This window comes from Phytophthora infestans, genomic scaffold (assembly GCF_000142945.1).
Source record: "Phytophthora infestans T30-4 supercont1.8 genomic scaffold, whole genome shotgun sequence".
NCBI lineage: Eukaryota > Oomycota > Peronosporomycetes > Peronosporales > Peronosporaceae > Phytophthora > Phytophthora infestans.
Genome location: NW_003303751.1, coordinates 2,167,745 through 2,192,703, shown reverse-complemented (window position 1 = coordinate 2,192,703; position 24,959 = coordinate 2,167,745). Strand labels below are relative to the sequence as shown.

The following is a 24,959-nucleotide window of genomic DNA, read 5'->3' as shown; positions in this document are numbered from 1 at the left end:
TAAACATGTGCACGGTATCACTCGTAAAGTGGCCAAGGCAGTATGAAAGCAGTGCTCAGAGCTTCTCGTCCTGTCAGGAGTGTTGCAAAACAGCGAGTTTCTGGTCCATTCTTGTCTGTCCCGCCAAGCCTGGGGGCTCTGTCATTCTCGACAGCTAAACTACGTCCTTCACTACCACCGCTTCCAGAGCCCTCGTTCATCGGTGTAGACAATAAGTGCAAGATCGAATACATCGACGTCAAACCAGAGGATTTGAGTGCTGCGACACCGACGCTGGTGTTGATACACGGCGCCCCAGGGACGTATAGAGACTTCCGCCACCTCATTCCGTTACTAAAAGAGCGTGGCGTTCGAGTGGTTGGCGTCAATTTGCCTGGCTTTGCAGGCTCGACGATTCTAGACACGAGCAACTACTACGATCACATCAGTGCCTTCCCGTCTGTACAGCTCACATACAAGGCTATGCAGGGCGTGTTAAAAGACTCGGACAACGTGTTCGTGCTAGGCCACTCGTTCGGGGGCCATGCAGCTGTCCATTTTACTGGAATTAACGCGGATGAGCAAGGAATTAACGTCAAAGGACTGGTTCTCCTCGCTGGAGCGGGGCATCGGCCGCATCAAGCTTTAAGTCCCCGTCTAAACGATTTCCTGTGGAAGATGCTTCGGTCTGGTGTACCTGTGGTCGAGAGTACATCGAAGTGGCTCGTCCGACAGCTCTACATCCGGTCGTTTAAGTTCCCAGACAGCAAACTGCCTGACTACTTCACGGCAGGCATCGTGCGGTGTGCCACTGCCGACTTCCCGTTGTTCGCCAAACACTTAGAGAAGAATCGATCACTGCCGAGTTTCTTGGCCTGGGCTAAAGACGACGCTCTGATTGAGGAAGAGATCTTCATGGATGTAAGTGCAGTTTGCCATCCAGGCCCTCGACTAGCCTTCGAAAAAGGCGGACACAATGTTCAGAAGACCAAAGCTACTTTCTTGGCGGAAGAGCTGACCGACTGGATGAATAACGTCGTGCGCGGAAGAGAACAGAGCGAAGTCTACTCCACCAACGTGGAGGTCCATCCCTAAGCGATAGGAAATCCATCGAACATTGGACACTACAACTCGATCATGTGATTGTCGCCATCTTCAACTTGGTCATCAAATAGAGAATGTACCCATCTAGCATTCCGACCCAATCTCCCCTATCCCTCCCCTATATCATTCGTTAAAACTGTCATTCAAGCGCCCATCATTGGTCATTTTCCAGGAATCAGTCTTCCAGATTCCGCATTGGCGTTCTCGACCAGCCTTTAACTCTCATGACGCTCTCTTCGCCAACCCTCCGGACGCGTAGCCGCAGCGGCAGCGACCACTTAGCCAAGCCTCGTCGAGCTCGTGGTAGTATGGACTCGACAGCATCCTCTGCCAGCGGCGGGGGCAGCGCCAGTAGCTCCGTCCTGCGTGTGTCCAAAGAAGTGGAGAACATCGGAGCGCGTGTGCCCATGTCGAAGAAGCGCGTGACGTGGCGCTTCGTACTTGCCGGGTCGGAACAGGTCCACACAGTGATGCTGGAGCACAGCCGCATCTCGTCCAAGAAGCGTCTGAAACTTGACGGCCGCCGCCTCTACAGCTGCGACCAATACGCGACCAACTGGCACTACGACTTCCACGTTGGGAGCGACACGCTCACACCTTTCCGCGTGATTATCAGAGACGCCAAGTCGGCTGTAGTGGGCCAAGGGAAGCTTGAGACAGTCTACGATCTCCTAGCCGAAGGCGTCCAATGGGAGCAGCTGTCGGAAAGATTTCTACCAATCGCTCATCGCCACCATACAGGGTCCGTCTGGAGCAGCAACATGTATGTGCGTCGCGTGGAGGACACTCGTGGCGACCTGTTAAGTGATGGAGACGATCGTCCACCTGGGACGTTACTAACATGGACATTTGCCTTTGGTGTAAGTGGCAGTGTCCACAAATTGGAGCTCCGAGATCTGGAAAAAGGCGAGTTTGTGGTCGTTCTGGACTGCCGCGAACTTAAGCGTGTGAGCTTTGACGATATCCACGCGGATATGTGGGAATTTGAGTACGATCTGGAAGATCAACATGAAGTGGACCTTGTGGTGACGCTGGTGGACGAAGAGAAGACGTACGATCTCTTTATTGACGGGAGTGCGTGGAGCGAGATCAGCCAGACCAACTTTGTGCTCGAGTCTGGGTGGTATCCCGTGTACTCGCGCTCTCGTAGCGCCGTCTACTTCCGTCACGAACAGACAGGAAACACCCAATGGGAGAAACCTGTTGTTGATCGCGAGGCTGCGCGTGTTACTCGACCCCCTCAAGAGTTTCAACAGGTTTCTCCTGGATCTCAAGGACTCGACGACTTGATCCATGACATGCACGCTGTGTCGGTCAAAGAAACGATTCCGGAAGAGCCTGAGAGTGAACACGAACATGCTCTTCCGTTGGTAGCCATGAAACAGCCGTTGCAACCGGTGCAGGAAGTCCCGGAAGCACTGGAAACACAGGAAGCCAACCTCATTGACTTCTCTGATGTGGGTGTAGTGCACTCTTCGCCTTTGAAACCGAAAAATGGGTACGAAGGGTTTGACCCATTTAACCCTGCGACACACACGGGAATTGTGCCCAAGGAGCAGAATAAACACACAGAGCCAGTGGATCTACTGAGCCTTTAGGGAGGCGTTATTTATGTTTAGGGGGAAAAAAGTAGTAGTTGCATTCAGTCTGTTGAGTTTGCTGGTAGCTAAAATGGCTACTTTCTCGCTAGTTGAGGAGTTTCTTGATCAAGTCGTTGAGTGGCTCTTGTTCGCGTTTGTCGACGAGGTCGAACTGCGTGACGAAGGCCATGAAGTGTTTAAAACACGAGTTGAGGTGCGCTTCAGCGCCGATACTTACGATCTTGTCAAAGTGCGAGTAGTACACGTGTGCGTAGACTCGGAAGAGACGACGGAAGATGTTTTTCACCACGGACTGGAAGCCACGACTGTAGGGAACTCCTTCACGGGTTGGGAAGAGCGTCTCGTCACTCAGCAATTCTTCCACCCACGTCATGAGCATGTCGATGTACTCGGGTGCCGCGAGTTTGGCGGGGGTTTTGTACTCCTTGTTATCCTTCCACAGATACTCAAATTTGGGGCCAGCACGCATCTCGGGGCAAGACTCACACGTGCAAAACTCGAGGATTGTGCCGTACACAATGCTGATCTCGTTGAAGAAGTCCACCGCTGGTCAAAGATACAATACTATTGGTAAAGAGTTCTATCAAGGAAGGCAAACACCAGGCGAGCATACTGTGGACAGCGAGCCACTCGTTCAAGTCTTCTCCTTCAGGCAGCGCAACAGCATTCCTCATATCACCACTGTCAATAAAACGTCAGTAAAAAAACAAAACGTTATTTGAGGTTGCAACTTCAAGCAAGAGTGATGGTCGACCTACTTTCCCAGCGTGGCTTGTGCATGTTTGTGCAGGTCGTAGCGCTTGGTGCCGTGGCTGTGGCTCTTTTGCGGTCGGAAGGTCTTGTTGCGGTTAAACAGGTTGTTCATGGCGAATACACTCGTCCCCAACTTGGTAAATGATCAGTTGAAGCAACTTTTAGCAATTTGGCGCCACAAATAGCTTTGGCAAAAACCGAACTTAAGGCGTACTTAACACCTTCCGAATCTCCTGGTCCAAATGATCCGCGGCATCCGAGAGCTCATCGCGCCCGAGGACGTGGGGCTCTCGCTACCCCACGAGCACGTGTTGCACAATATCGGCGCTATTATAGCAACCAATTCCTCTAATGTAGACCTAGAAATCCGCTTCGAAGACCTGATCGACTATCGTCACGATCCTTTTGCCCACGGAGGTCGTAACCTTCTGATGCAGAAGGAAGACGAAGCTTTTCGCGAGTTAGAGAGGCTGCAACAACTGAAACGCAACAAATTGAAGCCATTGATAGTGGATGTGACGCTCCCAGGTGAGGGACGCGATGTTTGTATGAAGGAACGACTGCAATTGGCCGAGAGACTGAAAAATCTACATGTACTGACCGTCACGACGTTCGAGATCGAGAAGATAAACGAAAAATTTACCGTCGGATTGTCGACTATTGAGCAGAGTGAACGTATTGCTAAAACGCTGGAAGCAGAGCTGATGTTCGGAGTGGAGAGTGGAAACGGTGTGGCGTTCCCTGGAGCCATCTACCAGCTGATAAGTGCGACCAGTGGAGAGCTCAATACGAAGGAACAAGTCCTTGTGCAGGGTCTAGCACTTGTAAGTTAAAATCACATATTTTAGTAAAAAACTTGAATGTAACTAACGTTTTTTTATTCCTTTACAGGCTCAAGTGAGAACGCATGCGCCACTGTATTTATCATTCTCGAACAATGCACATTCTGACTCGAACGAGAAGATTCGAGTTTGGATTCGTGCTCTATTGGATGCCGGGGCTGAGAGGAAAAAACTTGTGGTGTGTCATGCGGAACGTTGGTGTCAAGAAGGGGCTCAGTACGCGTTTCTACTGGAACTCGTAGACTTGGGCGTGTCGATACTATTCAGCTCGATCGGTCTGCTAGCTGTTAGCGATGTGGTGATGACCGACATCTGTCTCTCAGCGTCGAATGAAGACCAAGAGCCTCGTTCCGACAGTCACCTTGCTAAGTGGATTGCAAATCTGGTGAAGGCCAATCCGAAGTATTGTTCCCAACTTCTACTGTCTACGAACGTGCATCAACGGATTCAATACCGTCGCTATGGAGGTGGAGGCTACACGTATCTGTTCGACCATTTCAAGCCTCGTTTTCTGCGTCGAGGAGTCTCGGAAGCGCAATGGGAACAGATCGTGCGCTCGAACGTCGTCGATTTGTTGGCTTGGTACGAACCTCCCGAAGCTCCACCCATTCCGAAAAACTACCTGCAGTGCTCAATCTGTGCAAACTACTTTGAACCTATCGAAGGGGAATATTTCACCAAGTTTACCTTCATCTACTGCGGTACCAAGTGTCTACGTCGGCATAGTCGACAGAAGTTCGCTCCACTTCCACTAAAGACGTAGAATTTCGGACTGTGTACGGAGAATACTCTAAGTCAACTTGATGTATACTGGGCTTCGTAAAGAAGATCTGGCTCAAGTCTGGTCGTGGCGCTAATTAAGTTCGATAGTGACGCAACCGCGTCTTCAGGTATCCTCTTCTTGAACATGCGCTGGAATGACTTAGCCTGGCGGAATTGAGACCTCACGGCGTTGCGTAACTTTATATTCTCAATCTCGCTATCTCGTCGGAGCAGATATTGACGCTCAGCAATTCGTTTCCACATTAACATCCCACTTGTTTTCACTAACTGACGCTTCACGGTTAACGCGTTGATTTGGGAGCCTGCTCGCTGCACTTTTGCTGCATTTTTGAGCTCATGAAGTCGGACGGATAAGCGGTTGATGACCTTGCGCATACGATTGACTTCTTCTTTCTGTCGCTGACTCCACGCCTGTTTCTTGCGAACTTCGAGTTGCTTGGATGAGTTAAGAGAGTTGGAACGCTGCAATGGTGGGACAGTTGATATCGCAGGGATGACGTACCTCTTTCTGTCTGTTCGTATTCGGCTAGGAACGCCAACACCGAAGTCTCCGCTAACGCGAGCTCTTCGTTTTCCGATTGCATGAAGGACGTGTGACAGCGATTCTGGGTAGATCTTGGCGAGTTTCAAACTGACACAGGAACCGATGGACGAGTATTGGTCACCATTCGTGAGATCAGGTTGCGTGTACTACGTAGTACTTCGCAGTTTACAGTGCGAAGTGTACCGCTTTGCGGTAACTCTGAGGCCAATACATGTAGTTTCCGGCTCTCAACTACTAATAAGCCGTGTTCGACTTGCCTATTACAGCGAGGTTTTATTCGGATTCTTAGGGTTTTGAGATTTTATTCCTAAATTTAAGAAAAACCTCAAATGCTTGATTAGACTTATTTTCACGAAGTAGCTATTTTCGACAAATTGTTTTAATCTTTTTGCTTGACAGCTAGTGATTTTGTAGTATTGTCATTCAAATAAGAAAACTCCGATCGCCGAAGTCATGGCGAAGCACAGCATCGATCAGAGCGATGTACCACAAGCAAAGGCCGCAAAATTGACTTCCGTTTGTGTCTATTGCACCAAAGGGTTCACTACTCGAGGGATCCCTCGCCACCAGAAGAAATGTGCTAAGAAACTAGCGCATGACAGAGCTGAAGCCAGGAAGACACGCTCGTACAAGTTTTGTATCATCAATGAATCCGTCTATGAAGTGATTCTTTCATTTCTGAGCAACCAGACACTCACCAAGATGCAGATGATTACTGGCGATCATTACCAGCAGTGTGAGCCAGACTTGGCGAGATACTGCTGCAAATGCGAGAACGATAACCCTACCATCAGAGCTAGAGCTTGTTGCCTGCGGTGCAAACCAAAAACGGGGTCAACTGTCATAAAGGAGGCGAAGCTAAGATACGGCATGACGGATAAGGATTATCGTGGCGCAGTAGGGCGCGAATTTAAGGCTAGGCTGGGTATTATGCCAGATGTGGACTTTCTCGGTCGTGAGAGATGTCACTGGAGTACGCTGGAGCAGTACATGCTTGACAAGTGTGGCTCGAAGCTGGCGTGGCTAAGAATCCTATTTAAGAAAGACGTAAAGAAAAAGAAGGCTCTTGCTACGCGGTTGCAAACCGAAAATAGGCGATATTTCGTTGAGGCTCTATCGCCAGCGTTTGCAGACTATTTGTCTAGCATACGGTTCAGGGAGTACGACAAGGATGTACTGAGGCAGTCGTACCAGCGTTACGTTGAGCTGAAAGCGAAGTTGGGAGAATGTGGATTTTGGCGTCATATGGATTCAGCTCCGTGCAAGAAGTTTATCAAGACTGGAAAGGGAAACATCGAAGATGTGGTTAGAGCTATAGCATGCAAAACTGCGTGAGCTCTAATCCCAGAAAAGCTACATACTGCGCGTGCCAGGATTGCCTCTGAACGACGAAAGACCACCGTTTCCCTGATATCTAGATAATACGTTTGAACATGTACTGCGCGGCTTTTCCATCACACATTTATGCATTTGTTTGGGACGTTTAGCTAACTGGGCATTCGTATGCTTCAAGTGATCTCTTTCCATCAAATTGGCCGCCTGAATAATGCTTATATATTACCGTACTTATGTGAGGCGGCCGGTTTTAACTTTATAAATTTATCTAGCTTACAGTCACATGGTCTCTCGTCTCAATGCAGATAAGGCTTCTATAGAAAAAGAAAAGATAGTTAATGACAAAGTCCTCTTAACGGCGCACATGAAAAGATTAAAACTTGGAGGCACAAAAGCTAATGAGATTCTTGCAGAGCTCGTAGTTATCACAGAACGTTCCAAACTACTAAAGATCGAAGTTAGAAAGTGCAGCTGGAAGTATATCCAGGAAGTTTAAAAAAGATAATAGAAAAGAGCTCCTCACTCAGATGATCTGATTCAGATCAAATCATTCGCAAAAAGCTGCTTAGGGACACGCACAGCAGGCTACGCGAAACTTTAATGTCACCTTCTACGGTGTTTCGATACCAAGTGTTTCTGCTAAAAAGAAATCACCTTAACTTTGGTTTGCTGTCGCATCTAAAACTACTTGACAAAAGATCTACAACACTGCTCCGCATGAACGTTTTTTCGGCCATTCAAATTATTTGAACTTGTATTTTTTTAGAGGTTCTTATGTGCAAATCTAAACCACGTACCGGTAGCTAAATTATGGACCCAAAGGCGGAATTGAAAGACACTGGACCGGACACCACTATCGTCATCATGGGATCTTCTGCACGTGAGATTACAAACCTCCAGTCGGTTTGTTCGCCACGCTGTGTATGGCATGTCGTCAGGTCTACATGTACTGTATACCTCATTCTTTAAATCTCAATACGACTGGCAAAACTGCATTCGGGTATGCCGTCCTCGGTGTACGACGACACCGAGCTCCTGCTTGACGAGGCCTCAGTGCTCGCATTTCTAGCTGACTGCGATTTGGTGAACGGAATCGAGCCACTTCCCGCGCTCTCGAAGCCCTCGAGCTGTGGCAGCACGACGATACTGTCGGGTAGCTCTGTAGATAGTTACTGCTCGATAGGAAACCCTGGTATTAATATCAAGAAAATGTCGTGGCGCCAGCGTCGAAAGGAGAAGATTTCAAACCTTCGAGACAAAGTGAAACAGCTCTCGATCACCTAAGACATGCAGCAGGAGTATATTCGAGATTTCAGCCTCCAGAGAAGCTCAGAACAACAGCACGTACCAATCCGCATGCGCTGGTATGGGAAGCGCTGCGGATCAATAAGCCACGCTTCGCCAGGTCAGCGAGCAGGAGAATGCCAAGCTGCGTACATCTCTGAAGCATCACATACAACAAGCCAGATCTTTGGATCGTGCACTCAAACGAAAGCTTAGAGCTGTTCTGGTGTCGCCTGATGCGAGGCAGTTCCAACTGCATTCAACGACTCCAAGTCCACCATTGAACAATGAGGCCGTGTTCGATCAACTCAAGGCTGGGATTGACGAGCTATACGGAGATTTGGACACCTTTTTCAAACAAGTGGGTATGGATCAACTGCCCTGTACTGGTCTACCTAACAACTCGATGAATATAGGAGCACGAGGGAAGCTGGTAGATTTCCGGGACAGTTACGCAATGCCTTTTGACCTCCATCGGATAGAAAAGGCGATTTGGACTCCTGATGCAACAGGCACCCAAGATCCCCGTCTGCTTTTCTTGAACGTATGCTAAGTTTTGTATCGTAGATGTTTGTTGGGAAACAGTTTCCAGATAATATGCTGTGACTCAAACAAACGTGGTCAGTTACTGTTACTGACCACGTTTGTTTGAGTCACAGCATATTATCGACGATAATACTTGCACGATCAGTATGGAATTCCCATTTGTTTTGGATTATGTTGAGTTCCGTATCGTCATGCGGATTGTGACGCGAAAAAGCGTCGAGAAAGACCGAGTCGTGTCATAACGCGATCGCTCATTGAACCGAGAAGTGATCTGTTATCATTCATCGAGACAAATCGCAGAGTTTTGATGCGCGGCAAACCTTCGCCACTTAGGCCGACGACGGTAATCCTGACGCACCGCGAAGCCGTTTCGAGTGGAGCAATGTCGTCGTCTGACATGCCCCGCTTCGAAAAGGGTCTCAAGGTCTGGAAAGTCTTTGCTACCCAGTATAACTATGCTCTAGAAGACAAACTGATTCGGAAGAACGAAAGGCTTTAATTCGAATAGATATTTATAGTATTTGATTACACTCAGATACTCTTATTATGTTTTCAAATCTTGCGTTTGTGGATTTCGTAGTTTTATTAAAAACGCTGTCTGGATCCTATACGCTACGCATTATTTGTGTCTCTATTCTCACAGGTCCGTTTCCATCACGACCACCAGCTTCTTTTGATCTCCTTCATTCGGTTGGTAAAGTTACTGGGTATTAGGAGGCTTCAGCAGGTACAGGCTGAGTAGGTACAACCTGACCGGGCATATCATGCAAGTTGGGAATGGGTATTAGAGTTCAGGCACATACACGTATGGGCGGGTAACACAATACACCTCACACTTAAATAAAAAAAAGTTACTGGGTATTGCCACTCTTGCAAGTGATCTTGACGCAACAAATATCCAGCTCTCCCTACGGACACCCACCAATCCCTTAGGGCGTGTTCGCGTTGTGCCTGGAGATGGAGATGGTCCCATCTCACTAAATACGTCTAACAATTGATTGGCCAAAAACCATTTGTTACAACTGCACAACTGGAGATTAGAGGTGATATCCTTCTCCACCTATTGGAGGTGGAGACAGGAGACGGAGGTAGAGACGAGAGGCTCACAATTTGTTATGGAGGAGGACATTGAAAACGTTTTGCTAGCTGTGTGTGCTGCAGTAGGACAAGCGACTGTACTGCTTATAACTGCTGTACGTATAATGTAACGCTAGACTCATACACAGTACATGTACCTTTGACTTGCACTGGGTAGCATCAACCTCGAGGCCACCAATACGGTGAGTCTCTGCAGCTAGGTAATCCCACGCAGCACTCAGCTGCTTCAAGTTCTTCGTGCCATCAAACAACCCCTTCAGGCTATCGAATCGCAATCTCAGCAGCACCTCAGCCGCATTTACTGTCCACGCAAATGGGTGCTTTGTCTCGTTCCTGCCTTGATTCCTGCGGCGTGGTGCGCTCTGACCACTGCTGGTACGAGTGTGTACCGGTATGATAGCTGCGTCGTCCTCTGGTTGAGTGGCGTCTTCAGACCTTAACTGCATCATTCTTTGTTCTGCAGGAGAGCGTGAAGATGAGGATGTGACTTCTCGATTCTAGGTTGTGAGTGCCGTGTCCACACATGGTATCGGCACCTGATTGGTTTAAAGTGCACCTGGAGAAGGATACGTAGCGACACAACTGGAGGTGGAGATCGTAGGACACCACAATCATCTCCATCTCTAGGCACAACGCGAACAGGCCCTTACAGAACGCAAATACGATATTCCACTCGTCTTTCTGAGCAGCCTCCAGACCCGCAATGTCATTGAGTCAATGATACCCTTCCTCGAGCCTGCATCGACGTTACCAAACCAATGTTTGCAGTCACAAAAGAAGAGTGGTGTGTCAGACCACACGTTCTCGCGCACGGATATTTTGCTCTCAATGCGGTCCAGATGACCTAAGCGCCCACAACCAGCTGCTAGAGCGTCGGCCTGCTCCCGAAATTCTCCCAGCAACCAAGGAACGAAGTCCTCAAAAGTTTTTGACAAAAATGATACCTCGCAATATATTTCTATGCGAAGACATAAAATCGTAGTACTGGAAGTCGTTACTCACAGCTCAATTGTTTTCTCCCATAATATAGCAAACGAAACCGCGGTCTGAGACCTTTCGGGGAAGCATCAAAAGAAGATCGTATATAAATACTACAAGATCGCGACACTACTCGGCAGGGACTACAGACAACGACGGTGCAATCCGCCACCCTCTGAACGCCATCCTCCATAGTACAGTCGTGCACCTCCAATTCGGCAGGGCGGACCATATCAACAGTGCCAGGGCATAAGTGCACAGCGTAAAGCAAAAAACAAACGCAAATCCAGTGCACTGATACTATTTTTTGTTAATTCAGTACTAAATTTATGTTAGACGATGCCTGTGTGGCACCAACAGTTTCTAATAGTCTTTGCAGATATGTTGTTCCAGCCTTCAGACAACCACTTCATGGCGGAGTAAATGTCGACCGGCGTGTAAGGAACACCCTTGTAGAACAGCTCCAGCTCCGCGGCTTGCTTCTTGTTCTGGTACTCATTCTTCAGGCACCTAATGATGCACTGGTCCATGGGCTGCAGTACGGCAGTTGTATTAGGCGGGAGTTTGCGAAAACCACAGCCCTGTGCGCTGCTGGAAGCGGTACAGCTACCCTCGACTAGGTGTTTGCCTCCGGGTAGCTGTACTCCTTCACGCTGAGCTCCGTTGCCCAACGAGCAAGTTCGGAGTGAGAGCATGCATGATCTGACTTGTGCTAAAGTTAGGGACATGAAGGAGGAAGGGCGATGTCCCATTGTCTTTGGCGATAAAAATCGAAGTGTGTGTTTGTAAGAAGACGTCCGATCCAAAATTTAAAATCAGATCGATGCGGCGTGTCAACCCTCCGCGAGGAGGGGAAAATCGTTGAGGTTAATTGCTAGGGTGGTGATGGGCAAAGGTAATTGCGCATCCGATTCGCGTAATCATAAAATCTGGCAGGGTATCGACTGATACCGGTGCCGAATTGGAGGTGCACGACTGTATTGGTTTTCGCGACAGGGAAATCCGTCGCACATTTTTATTGGTAGATAAAACGAGTTAATTAGCAAAAAGCAAAGTTGAACCCCAACGTCTAGTGGCTGGCAGGCCGCTGTACTGTTGGGCAGTAGCTGGCCAACCAGGGTCGACGTTGTCTCGACAACAACATCAAGTCCTTCTTTTGAAACATGTGCCTCGATCTCGAGCTTGAGCAACTCTCGTACATATATGGCCCACACTTTGGCATCCATACAACTGTTCTCCTGCACTGAGTATACATGACCAACCGGATGTGCTGGTAGCTCCACGACTATCACACTATTTAATAAAGCAATTAAATAAAATCAACAAAATCAAAAGATATTACCGTGCTGCAAACCGCTGACATAGTCTCATTAACGCACTTAAACCCTTCTCATCGCTTTCCTTACTAGCAAGATACGTTTGAAGCCATCGCGTTTGCTGCTCTTTGAAATATTGAATCATTAAACCTGTACACAAATACTAAGAAACAAGCGGTTTTAGGTCACAATGTAAAAATAAACTAACAAGAAGACGGTTTACCCCCTCTTCTCGCCGCACATCCTTCATAAAGGTTACGAAATCGTGTGAGAAGTGTATTAACGGCGCTGCACCCTAGCCCTTCAAGGTTTTGCTGGTTTGGGCACCTGCAAAGTCTTGGATGTTCTCTTTATCAGTCGCGAAGAGTCGTGCGAGGGATATTTAGTTTCTTTGATGCGGCTTGGCAGCTTCCTAACGCCTCAGCAGTCGCGATTGCTTCGCGCTTGGTTAGAATTGTATAGGAGCACTAAGGCGCCATTTCCAGAGTGATAGAAATTTTAACTGTACGTGTACCGTATTTGAGATCTCCTACTTCAGAGTGATCTCCTAATTCAGACTGCCCTCCAACCAATCACATATCGAGAATGGAACAGCGCACAAGTCTAGATCTTCTAATTCAGAGTACAAAAAACGTGCTAAACTGTAACTATCCACCCAGAAATTCGCAATGGCGCGCACTCCCCTCACGCTCGGCCAACGGAAAGGGAGAACCCGTATTTCTGGCACTGGCAAGCCTCCCAAGAAGTTCAAGCGCGTTGCCATTTCATACGCCTACAAGCTTTCGGTTGTGGAGGGAACCTGATTGGGAGCTGCTACGACGGTTGCTGGAAGAAGTGCCCGTAGTGCGCCATGCTGTGGATACGCGTCACGACAGAAAACTTCGTAGTTCCCGAAGAAGAACTTGATAACTAAATTGTTTTGTTTAAATAATACGTGATAGAGATGCGTCGGTACATGTACAGATCTTGTGTATTTTGCAACAATACAACTTCAAAAATATTGGGTCTGAAGTAGGAGATCTCAAATACGGTAATGTTACCGTAGGAACCAGTCGATTCAATTTACTCTATCATTGGCTAAAAAAAAACCTTGTTCAAATCTTTTATTTTGAACTTCAAGTGTTCGTGGCGGATTTGTATGGTATGGCGGATTTCACCGTCGTTGTCTGTAGCTATTGTCGTATCTAGAGGTGCTGATAAAACGGCTAGTGATGTCTTCCAGCTACTAAATTTGCTTTTTGACGATTTTACTTCGTCAATGCGCTGTGTCGGCTGGGTGCTACAAGGTCGCGGCAGCAGCTCGACTTATCCGAGACCCCAGAAACAATATTTCGGAGGCGTGTAGACGCAACTTCGCTCGGACTGCACGTGACTTTGATGAAGTGATCAGCTGTAGCTATCGGGGCAACTTTTACGAGTCTTCGTCGCAGTCATTTGACATGTTCGTCCTGAAATTGTATGAGTGCAAAGCACAATTCACGCAGAGAGGTGATTTTAATTTGTCAATGTTCGATTAATTTTCAAGTGACTTTTCCCTCTATCTCGTATAAAAAAAGTCTTCATCACTCCAACCCCAACCCTCAAGCGACTGACTATTTAATCAAAACTCTCGAAGCAACTCGTCACTTCGGTTAAGATCCACCTTCAGGGTACATACCTTGGGGCGGATGAATCAGCTGGGTAGTAGGCATGCTGTAACCACCTGTATCACTGGTATAACTCGGTGCAAGTAAATGACAGTCTTACAAAGTCAAGGTCGCACATATGGCATGAGGGTATGATGCTGAAGCTCGAGATGTTGGGGGGGGGGGGGGGGGGCGGTGGGGTCGTGCCCAGCGAGAATAAGTCGAAGTAACCACCATCCTAGGATATGTGTGCTGTCTGGATGGGGTTTCCGACATGGGTCGTGCTAGTTGATGCACAAGCTGTAGCTGGTAGCAAACACGGCGCTAATGGTGCATAGAAAACCCAGATACGGCTTCGAAACCGATGCCACGAGTAATTTGCTTCCTTTGCCTTTATCTGCGGCACACCAACTTGTCTCCTAGCTCGCTACCGTCACTTGTTCCCATCACAGAACAATGTGGGCACTTATTTAAAATTTGAGGTGCATCAGAGACTCACAAGGGCCCTTCTCTACGTTGATAAGCCAGCCATCCTTAGAATTTTTTTCACGATGCGGCCTTCGTGTTCACCACGTTACACTATCGCGGTACAAATGAGAAGTTTTGGTTTTTCTCCTTTCTTGAATACCAGAGACGTGGTCGATGATTTTTGAACCTTAGCAACAATCACAGAATTGACTAGACGCCGAACTGTTTCACAAGCATCAGTGTCAATATGAACTTCTAGAATATGTAGAACTCGGACTTCTCCGAGGTCTTGCGCTGAACGTGCCGCTTTACACTCGCGTTGAGCACTTCACAAGGGTTGTTAGCCCATCTCCGAGGTCTTGCACTGAACGTGCCGCCTTACACTCGCGTTGAACACTTGACAAGGGTTGTTAGTCATCGCACATCTCCGAGGTCTTGCACTAAACGTGCCGCTTTACACTCGCATTAAACACTTCACCAAGGTTGTTAGCCGTAGCGTAGCTGGAGGGGGAGTGATGAATTTTTCAGCGCCAAAAGCGGCCTTTGATCCACTCCTTCTCGAAATAAATCGTAAAGGATTTCAAAATTGGTCAGGCCCGCCATCCAGAAATGATGCGGTCACGCACGCTACAATACTAAATATAGCTGTTCGAAAAATGCATTTCCGCTCCTCCCGTGAAGACCTTAACTTCAAGTCCTATTGCCAAATGCCTCGTGCGCCTGTGTATATTGTTGAGTACGCTACAGAAACACATCAAATAGTTACCTTTAAAACAGCAAAAAGAGCTCTCATGACATTAAATTGTGCGTCCTCGGCATCTCCTAGTATAGCATCGACCAAAGGCGCTCGTTGTATGTGCGCTGATATAGCTTGGCCACTCTACGAAAGGGCGAGCCGTGGTACAAGCGCTCACCACCAAAATCGAGGTGATAAGCTCCAGGCGGGCTGTAAAGCCACAAGTTACAACGAGATAGCTGAGATCACTGAGTTTGAAAGTAGCATCCATTTAAAGTAATCAGAAGGGCTGCTCTCCGCGAAATTCGTAGGTTCTACCTAGTAGGCCAGCCATTGTTATATCCTAGACAAAAGGATCCGCTTCAGATCCATTTCCAACTCGCGGCAAACCGTTTTTCTCATGTAAAGCCACGAAGATAACACCTTTGTCAGCAGCAATACCATCGAAATATGGAAACTCCCTACAAACAATTTAGTGTTTCATGGCAAATTCTTTTTAAGGAGACGTTGTACGCAACCTGAAACTTGCTGACGTGAAGGAAGGCCTAGAAGAGGTTCAGACACCCCTGGAGCTCGGCGAAGACTAAGCCAAATCATACAAGGCTGCATGCTACAGGAGTCCATTCGCGATGCATAAGCCGCTGACGCAATCAGAACCCGATAATATTTTACACAAGTCTCATTGTCATGGCTGTGAGCCTTACCATCACAGTACACATGGACCGCGTCGGTAGCAGAGCACCCCCAGGTTTTCCACGCCACAGCGCACGGCTCAACCTGCCGCTCTCTTTCCTTGGTCGCGCAAGAAGGACTAGTGTAGGAGCCCGATCCTCGGACGGGCTGCACTTCCGGCGCACTTGTGGATAACTATGCAAAAGAGAGAGTGAGATTCGATTTTTGTTATCCCTACTAACCTATGTCTTGCCTTTCAGGTGATTGCGCTGCTCGACGCCTATCGTCCGCAGATCTCTGGTCTGGATCTCCCCACTTCAACACTCCTCCTCGCCGGCAACGTCAAGCATCCTTACCAGCGCTCTCATTTTCCACGTTCGCCACGTTGGCCTCTCGAGGCCTAATGCAGCCTCACTTCGACTTGCAAGTCGGCCATCCTCGGCGCACTCAACGCCTTCGTCATCAAGTCGGCGGACATGTGCTCGCTCTCACGATACTCGGGGCCCAGAACGCCCTTCTTCGTGTCGGAGCCTACAAACTTTATGCGCACATCAATGTGCTTTGCCTTCGCACTTGCACCCTCACCCCCTAACTGCTTCAACGCTGCCTGATTGTCCACTCGCAGTGGCATCGGCTCTACGTGCTCGACGGCGAGTTCGCCTAGAATTTCTCGAACCCCTAGTAACTCGGCGGCCATCACCGAGGCCGCGGTGTACTCCGCCTCCATATAGGACAGCGATACACCGCCCTGCTTCTTGCAGGTCCAGCTGACAGGCATCCTATCCACAGTAACGAGTCCTCCGGTCACGGACTTTGTGTCCTGCTTGTCAGCCGCGAAGTCCGCGTCACTGTACGCGACGACTTCCAGCGGCTCCTCCGAACTCCTGTCTCCGCTCATCTGCAGACGCAGGTCCTTCATTCACGACAAGTACCTGACTATGCGCTTTGCCAGCCTCCAGTCTGCCATCGTCGGTCTGTGTGTCCGGCGTGACGCCTTGTGCACAGCGAACGCAATGTCGGGCCGCGTGCAACGCGCCACCCACATCAAACTTCCGACCAAAGACTGAAACTTCGCCACAGTCACCACGCTACCGTCTCTGACAACGGTAAAGTCTCGGCCGCATCCAACGGCAGGTCATTCCACTCTAAGCCAATGGGCGTGCGCATCGGGTGCGCCGCCTCCATCTAGTACTCATTCAAGATGTCAGTGATCGCAACCTCCTGATCTAGATAGTATCCGATCTCGTCACCATACGTGACGCGCGTCCCCAAGAACTTGCTCACCACTCCCAGGTCCTTCACAGACAGATCCGATAGCTCTCCAAAAAACGCATTCACCGCGTCTTGGTCCGTGCCGGTGACCAGCAGGTCGTCCACATAGACGCCTATGACGACCAGCACTCCTTGCTTCCGTCGCTAGTAGACGCACATGTCCGTCAAGCTCTGTTCGAATCCCAAATCTACCAGCTTCTGGTGGAGCAGTTTGCTTCAGAGTCGCCCAGCCTGCTTTAGTCCATACAGCGCTTTCTTCAGCTCGAGGATCAGCTCGTCGTCACTCGTGGCGCTCAGCTGCTTCTTAATTTCCTCCGATATGACCATTCCCTGCGGCAGCCGAATGTAGATGTCCAGTTCCGGCTCCTTCTCCGCCTTGACAGAGGCGTTTGGTACATCCCCGTGTCTTGCTGGGACTCCCCACTTCCTGGCCAAGCACAGGATGAGCTTCACACTGCACATGTCGATCACCGCGGCGAAGGTGATTCCATAACTCACACCGAACTCTTGCTCATTCCCACAGGCCACGAGCCGCGCCTTCAGCCGTTCCATGAGTCCTGCAGCATCTCTTTTCGTCTTGAAGACCCATTCTGTATGCAGTGCACGCGCCCCACTAGGTAGCCGCGTGACCTTCCACACTCCATTTTCCTCGAGTGCTTCGAGCTCCTCTTTCATGGCTTTCATCCATTTCCCACGGCGCTGGCTGCGCATTGCCTCTCGGTAGTTCCTCGGATCTACCTCCATCACATTGTTTACCACTCTGGTTTATGGCTCCTCCTGCTGCACGAACTCGTCCGTCTCCTCCACAGCCTTACGCGCGACCGAACGTGTCTCGTGACGCTCTCGCTGCCAGGTTTTCTTCTGTTTGGATCGCCTCTTTCCCTGTTTCCCGCGTCATCCCCCGGCCGACGCGCTCTCAGTGGTGGCCGCCTCAGCGGCGCTCCCAGCTCCACCCGTGGACTCGTCCTCAACAGCACTGTCATCATCCTGCAGGTACAGCCGCTGCACCTGCTCGTTCTGGGTCTTGTTAAGCGTCTCAATGTTCGTCACGTTTTGTGTTGTGACCACCACGCGGTCCTTTGGCAGGTAAACTCTGTATCCTTTCGTTTCTTCTACAATGCCAACGATCATGCCCTGCTGAGCACGCTGCGAGAAATTCTTGTTCCGCGGGTCTCTATACACAGTACACGGGGAGCCAAAAACGACGATCTCGCCTAGTGCCGGTGTCTGCTTCATTAGTACCTTCTGCGGCGAAGCTCTGCCCGGGTTCGAGTTAGTCGGCGACCTGTTCAGAATGTAGGCCGCGTACTGTACAGCATCCCCACAAAAGTTTAATGGCAGTCCACAGGCGAAGATCATGCACCGTGCCATGTTCATTATGGTCCGATGCATGCGCTCAGCCTTTCCGTTGCTGGCTTGATTTCTGGCCTCGCTCCGCTGACGCACTACGCCGGTCTTCTTGCACAATAAGTCTACGTTTTGGTACTCTCCGCCCGAGTCCGTCCTCAGTCCATGAATCCTGCAGTCGAAACGCTTCTCAAAGAACGTGAGGAAGTGTTCAACTGCTTGGCGGCAGCATCTTTCGTTCGCGCCAGGAACACTCTGCAGTAATTGCTCTTATGATCGACAAAGTTTATCATGTAGCGGTTATTGAGACGATCTCGCGGCGTCATCGGACCCTTCAAGTCCGAGCAGATTTCTCCACAAACTCGATCGATCGGCGAGTGGTCCCCAGTATCTTTCTGCGACTGCCGGTTCTTCGTCTGTTTCCCCTGCGCGCAGGTTAAGCAGTTGACGCGGCGATGGTCCGTGAAAACGATATTCGAGCTCGGGTCCCGTGCAAGTTTCTTAACTGCGTCGTAGTTTAAGTGTCCGAACCTCTTGTGGAACTCCACCAACGTGTCTTTCTGCACGTCATCCAACACCATTGCCGCCTCGGCCTCAGCCAGATCAAGTGCCGCCATAATTACTCCTGATGGGGCTGCTCCTTTCCGCTCTACGACGGCAGGCACGACTAGCACGCCATGCCGCAGATCCACGTCAAATGCTTCTCGCCCTCCGTCTACACTAGCAACGACGCGTCGTCCGTCTCTGTATGTCAGCGTATACCCCTTCTTGTCAAGTTGGCCATAGGAGATCAAGTTGTGCACAGCGTTCTCGGCGTAATGCACGTCCATGAGCTTCACGATCTGCTCCGTGCCGCTCGCCATGACGCGCAGTGTGAGAGTCCCTTTCTTGCTGATCTTGAGTGGATTTCCGTCTGGCTGTACGCACTCGTCCAAGTACTCCTCGACGTCATCCAGCCAAGACGCATCGCTCACGAAGTGCCGACTGGACCCGCTGTCCAAGATCCACATCACGTCGGACTCGTCCGACGTCTCTCCTACTGACAGCGTGAGGTCAGGCTTCCTGCCGCCCCCTCGCGTCCGCTCAGGACATGCTGCGCGCAGATGTCCAGCTTTCCCGCACTGATGGCAGGTGCGTGTCGCCTTGCCGCGGCGCTCGACCACGGCGCCCACGACTTCTCTGCCGAGATTCTTGTGTTTGGCAGGTTCTGGTTCCCAGGCTTGTGCGAAGTGTGCCAACTCCTCAGCCTGCTGCAAGTAGTCCGCTCTTGTCCCATCTACTTTGGCCATTAGCACTGTACGCAAATCTACGGACGCGTACTGCACGATGTTGCTCAACACGAGGTAGTCTGCCCCGCCACCGCATGCCTCTGATACGGCGACCAAGTACATATAGTTTTCGGGCCACGATCTCGTGCCTTCCTTCGGCGCAGTGAGCAACTTCATTGCTTGCGCGGGGGTGATGTTGGTCTTGAACGTCTCGAGCATCCTCTCCATGACGTACTGCAGTGTGGGCAGTTGTGTCCACCAGGCATCTACTTCCTTGTTATAGTACCTTTCTGGAGTCCCCGCCAAGTAATGCCCCAGCAGATCCACCTTCACATCTTATGGCCACGCGAATCCACATGCTGACTGCGCCAGCGCAACTTGTCTCTCGAAGCGTCGACCCCACTCGAGGAATCCAGATCCGAGCCCCACATACAACTCCTTGCCGTCGAATGGCCGGATCGCTAGCTTCTTCTGTCGCGCGTCCGGGTAGCGGACTCCTTGGTTCTGCTGCTGGAAATGCTCGCCTCCAGCCTGAGTCCGACCATCTCGTGGTGGCGCTGGTGCTGGTGCTGCCGGCTGCGCTATTTGTGCTGCGGCGTACTGGCGCTGCAACTCAGACATTGGCATGCCGTAGCCAGGTTGCTGGTGTCCGAAGCACTGTGGTGCAGCAGCTGGCCTACGCGGCGTCACTGTGATCGGCGTCTGTGACGACCCACCTAACAAGTCGATATGCATTCTTGTCCCGCGGCCGAGTCCAGACGCAAACAGACTGGAGTTGTCGAAAGGCGATTCAGGCGCGCACGCCTTGCATCTTGGTCGTCCAACTGCTTCTCAAGTTTCTCATGCGACACTTTTAGCTTGGTCTGCGACTCCTCAAGCCGCTCCAGCTGGGTTGGCTACGCCCCGCAAGAGCGTCATCAGCTCTACGGCGATTCCGGCGCATCAGCCTTGGCGTTGTTGCCGCTACCCCTTTCGCGAGCCACGGCGGTGCTCATCTCCTCTGTGTCGTCGGCCATGCCGGTCCTTTCGCGACTGGCAACGGGCACTGTCGGCGTCGGCGCTGGCGCGCCATCGCCGGTGACCTCATCTGTGGATCTGGTCATTTGGGCTCAAGACCTGATCCTCGGACAGGCTGCACTTCCGGCGCACTTGTGGATAACTACGCAAAAGAGAGAGTGAGCTAAGATTCCTTATCCCTACTAACCTATGTCTTGCCTTTCAGGTGATTGCGCTGCTCGGCGCCTATCGTCCGCAGATCTCTGGTCCGGGTCTCCCCACTTCAACAACTAGTACACTGTAAGCGGCGCTCGACCATTGCATGATCTGCTGAGCAAATGACGCAATCGATCTCCTTCTTTGCGTATGCCGCAGAGCAGCAGAAGTCGACTGCACGGTGCTTTGCGAAACTGTCGTTACGTTCACGCTGTGCAAACAACGACCACGGTATGCGTGTCATTGCTCGCTGCTCCACCGGAAGTGGAAATGGAAGGCACGACGTGCATTCGTTGGTGTAGAGCTGTGACATGCATGCTTTAGATGAAGCCATCGAGATAATTTTGGCAAAGACGTTTGGGTTTAGCAAAGCCCGATTTAGTTAAACGAGCCTCTGATTGCATGTGCTTATCTAGTGGCGCCAAAAGTATTTTGCTCGCACCCTGTTCTGTTTTGTTTTGACCCCAAAATGATTTTGCTCACCCCGGTCTCAAAATCGAATCTCCCGGGGACCCCCATCAGAGATGGCAGTACTGTACTGTGACTGCGCTGACGTCACACGGTCACTGAAATTGTAGGATTCGATGCATCATTTCGTTGCCGAATTCGCCCAACTTCCACTGTTTAACATCGTGTACACCACATCATTTCCTTGTCAGAACCCTGTCACTCTTCAGATTTGTCTTCAACTTTTCAGCATCTCTCACAGGTTTCTACTAATTGTCACAGGTTTGCGCGCAATCACCTCCATTACGCATCCCATCATTGCAGTCGCCAATCCACCGTCTGCCCCTCAAAGCTCTTACCACGATGCTGTCCAAGGCTCTCCTTCGTCCCTCGCTGCATCGACCCACCGCCTCCGTCATGAAGTACCACATCGGAGTACGTGAGACGCAGCTGGGCGCCGACGCGTTGGCCAAACAAAAGCAACAGCTGCGTACGCAAGGCGCCTCCGCTGTGAGCCTCGACACGCCAGTATTCCAGATCTTTGGCAGCAATACAGACATCGGCAAGACCATTGTGTCCGCCGGTATCTGTCGCAGTGCTGCCACCATCGCAGCAAGCAATGGGGGGCGCGTCGAGTACATTAAACCTCTTCAAACCGGCACAGACGATGACATTCCTGGCTCCTTCCCCGGTGACGCGTCCTTCATCGAGAAGCACGCGCTGCTTAAGAACCAGAGACAGGGCGATCTTCAGTGCTCCACGTTGTTCTCATGGAAGAACCCCGTATCCCCACATCTCGCCGCGCAGATGGAGGGGTACACCATCACGGACGAGAAGCTACTGGAGTTGTTGTCTGACAAGCTAAAGGCAATTAACCAGGTCAATGGAGCTAACGCAGCTGACAGTCTCGTGCTCGTAGAGACAGCAGGAGGCGTATGCAGCCCCTCGGCCTCAATGAGGTTCCAGGTGGACGTGTATCGAGGCATGAGACTGCCTGTAGTGCTCGTAGGAGATGGCAAACTTGGCGGTATCTCCACGACCATGTCAGCACTAGAAACGCTTCTGATTCGCGGATATGACGTCGCTGCCATCTGCTTAATCGAGCAAGACGGTCTGGACAACAAGGCGGCACTTGAGCCACGCACAAGCGAGCTCGGTATCCCAATCTTCACCATGAACGCTGTGCCGCCTTTGCCCGAGCCCCTGGACCAGTGGTTCGATGAACACGACACCGTGTTTGCTGACGTCAACAAAGCACTTAACTCGTTCCATAAGAATCGATTAGAGAGCTTCAAACGCATGGAAGAGCGTGCCGAGCAAGTGTTCTGGTGGCCCTTCACGCAACATAAGAAAGCTGGCGGGTTGTCTATGATCGACTCGGCTCATGGTGACGAGTTCAGTGTCTACCGCCCGGATAGCAACACAGTGGAGCCTCTATTTGACGCCTGCGCGAGTTGGTGGACACAAGGTGTCGGACATGGCAATGCGAAGATGGCGACGGCCTTGGCGTACGCTGCAGGTCGCTACGGCCACGTCATGTTCCCGGAGAACGCCCACGAGCCTGCTCTTCAGCTGAGCGAGAAGCTTCTTGCATCAGTGGGTAAAGGCTGGGCCTCTCGCGTGTACTACTCGGACGACGGCTCCACAGCCGTCGAGGTGGCTCTGAAGATGGCGTTCCGGAAGTACGTACTGGACCATAAGCTCGAGTACAGTGGGTTTATGTCGGATGAAGCCAAGATGGTCACTCTAGCTCAAGCCAATTGCTACCATGGCGACACGTTGGGAGTCATGAACGTGGCAGAGAAGAGCGTGTTCAACGAGAAACAGCATCCGTGGTATCGTCCGAAAGGAGTCTTCCTTAAGGTCCCGACGATGGCTCTACGTGACGGCGAGTACGTGGTTTCTATCGACCCGGAGATAGTCGGTAACGCTAGCACCGAGGAGAAGCTGTCGTCTTTGAACGCTGCGTTCGATGTCTCTCGAGACCAGAGCTCGCTGGCGCGTGTATACCGTAAACATGTAGCCAAGATGATTGACGAGACCGAAGCGAAGAATGTGCGCGTCGGCTCTGCACTCATTGAGCCTGTGCTGATGGGCTCTGGCGGCATGTTCCTGGTGGATCCACTGTACCAACGTATGCTGGTACAGGAGTGTCGTGCTCGTAAGATTCCCGTGATTTACGACGAAGTATTTTCGGGTTGGTGGCGTCTAGGAGTCGAGTCTGCACGCGACTTACTCGGTGTCGATCCGGATATTGCGTGCTATGCGAAACTACTGACTGGTGGCGTGGTGCCGATGGCTGCGACGCTGGCTTCGGAGGAGGTTTTCAACACGTTCTACGCCGATTCAAAGGGTGAAGCGCTGCTTCATGGTCACTCCTTCACCGCGTATCCCATGGGCTGTGCGGCTGCCGTGACAGCGTTGGATATGTACGAGATCTTCAACAATGCCAGTGGTTCTACCAAGGACGCCACGCGCGCTTACTGGGACGTGGACGCCCTTACGGAGCTGTCGAGTCGTCCGTATATTGAACGCACGTTCGCTATCGGCACAGTGGCGTGTGTGGAGCTAGCGTCCGAGGACGCTGGATACGCATCCACTGAAGCTGCCGAGCTTATCCAGGTGCTGCGTATGAATGGCGTGTACGCTCGCTCGCTCGGCAATGTGCTGTACATGATGTGCTCTCCTCTTACGACCCAGGAAGACTGCAACAAGTACCTTACGACTTTGATTGACCAGATTGAGATCCTGCAGGCCAACAAGTAAGCGACTCAGGATTTAGTAGGGAAGTTAAGGAATATAAAGTGTTTTTTTTTTGCTAGTTGGAAACTTATTTAGGAGATGACGCATCCTGGATCGGAGGTCTGCGTCCCATGTGCGTCCAGTCGCTTCTTGTCGATGAGGATGTTGAGCTCCACCATGGCGTCGTTGAACCGGCTGATGAATTTCTGGCGATCAGGTAGCGCTCGCATCTCTCGGTCGTGGATTAGTCGGTTGCGCAACGTTGCAACAAAGCGAATGGAACGGACTGTGGGAATCGGGATAGCACTCTCCACGGACGACACCTTCTCGTGCAGCCCTTGGCCGTGTGCATTAAACTCTTTCTCAAGCAGATATTCGAGCTCCTTGGAGGCCTCGATGGCTAGTTGATAGTCGTTGTTCGAGTGCACGAACCCCTTGCTCGGAGCATTTCCCATTGCCGCTCAGAAATGCTTTTAATTTATTGACTGAAGTGCACCACATAAAAACAACTTCAGCATACCGTTTTTTAATAAAATTAAAAATTCGTTTTCTGATCATGAAGCACACGGCTAGTTAGCCAATCAGAGAGACGCATTAACCCAGGACTCAAGAATTGAATTATAAAGCATTTACTAAGCACGAGGTTGCTTGTAGAGCTTAGTCCTGTCGTTGCCATTTTTTGATAATATTTGAAAATGCTTAACGGTCACCTTGTGAATTATGATATTGACTGTGCTGTACATTACATGGATGTATGTCCAAGAAACCAGCACAAGATGGAGGTCATCGTTCACTTAGATCAGGGTATTAATTGCATGGAAGAAGCCGTGTCGCACTCGTAGCCTGGGCTAAGTAACGACCGGTCATGTAACGGGGTACGTAGCACTAAGTGTACCCTGGTTACATGAAGTGTGACACTTCACACTTCAGGAGTATGACATGTCATACTCCGGGATATTTGGTACAAGGTACCAAGGTCATTCAAAACCAACCATTGGTTAAATGAC

At 50.5% G+C, this 24,959-nt stretch overlaps 6 protein-coding genes across 6 annotated transcripts; 4 read left to right on the top strand and 2 right to left on the bottom strand.

Moving 5' to 3' along the window:
* Positions 1-42: 42 nt before the first annotated feature.
* On the top strand, positions 43-1,074 carry PITG_06458 (serine protease family S33, putative; the record flags this gene model as incomplete). The annotated part of the gene is made up of 1 exon (XM_002998529.1): positions 43-1,074. One exon carries the CDS (start codon positions 43-45, stop codon positions 1,072-1,074), a length of 1,032 nt encoding a protein of 343 aa, XP_002998575.1.
* A 181-nt stretch (positions 1,075-1,255) lies between these two features.
* On the top strand, positions 1,256-2,681 carry PITG_06457 (uncharacterized protein; the record flags this gene model as incomplete). Its single annotated transcript, XM_002998528.1, has 1 exon — positions 1,256-2,681. One exon carries the CDS (start codon positions 1,308-1,310, stop codon positions 2,679-2,681), a length of 1,374 nt encoding a protein of 457 aa, XP_002998574.1.
* Positions 2,682-2,769: 88 nt separating this feature from the next.
* Positions 2,770-3,549, bottom strand: PITG_06456 (maintenance of ploidy protein mob1; the record flags this gene model as incomplete). Its single annotated transcript, XM_002998527.1, has 3 exons — positions 2,770-3,230; positions 3,298-3,365; positions 3,443-3,549. 3 exons carry the CDS (start codon positions 3,547-3,549, stop codon positions 2,770-2,772), a joined length of 636 nt encoding a protein of 211 aa, XP_002998573.1.
* Positions 3,550-3,679: 130 nt separating this feature from the next.
* Positions 3,680-5,042, top strand: PITG_06455 (uncharacterized protein; the record flags this gene model as incomplete). The annotated part of the gene is made up of 4 exons (XM_002998526.1): positions 3,680-4,166; positions 4,239-4,261; positions 4,329-4,574; positions 4,683-5,042. 4 exons carry the CDS (start codon positions 3,680-3,682, stop codon positions 5,040-5,042), a joined length of 1,116 nt encoding a protein of 371 aa, XP_002998572.1.
* Positions 5,043-20,913: 15,871 nt separating this feature from the next.
* On the top strand, positions 20,914-23,976 carry PITG_06454 (adenosylmethionine-8-amino-7-oxononanoate aminotransferase, putative; the record flags this gene model as incomplete). Its single annotated transcript, XM_002998525.1, has 2 exons — positions 20,914-20,994; positions 21,493-23,976. 2 exons carry the CDS (start codon positions 20,914-20,916, stop codon positions 23,974-23,976), a joined length of 2,565 nt encoding a protein of 854 aa, XP_002998571.1.
* Positions 23,977-24,044: 68 nt separating this feature from the next.
* On the bottom strand, positions 24,045-24,407 carry PITG_06453 (uncharacterized protein; the record flags this gene model as incomplete). The annotated part of the gene is made up of 1 exon (XM_002998524.1): positions 24,045-24,407. The coding sequence occupies one exon, from the start codon at positions 24,405-24,407 to the stop codon at positions 24,045-24,047; it is 363 nt and encodes a 120-aa protein (XP_002998570.1).
* Positions 24,408-24,959: the final 552 nt, after the last annotated feature.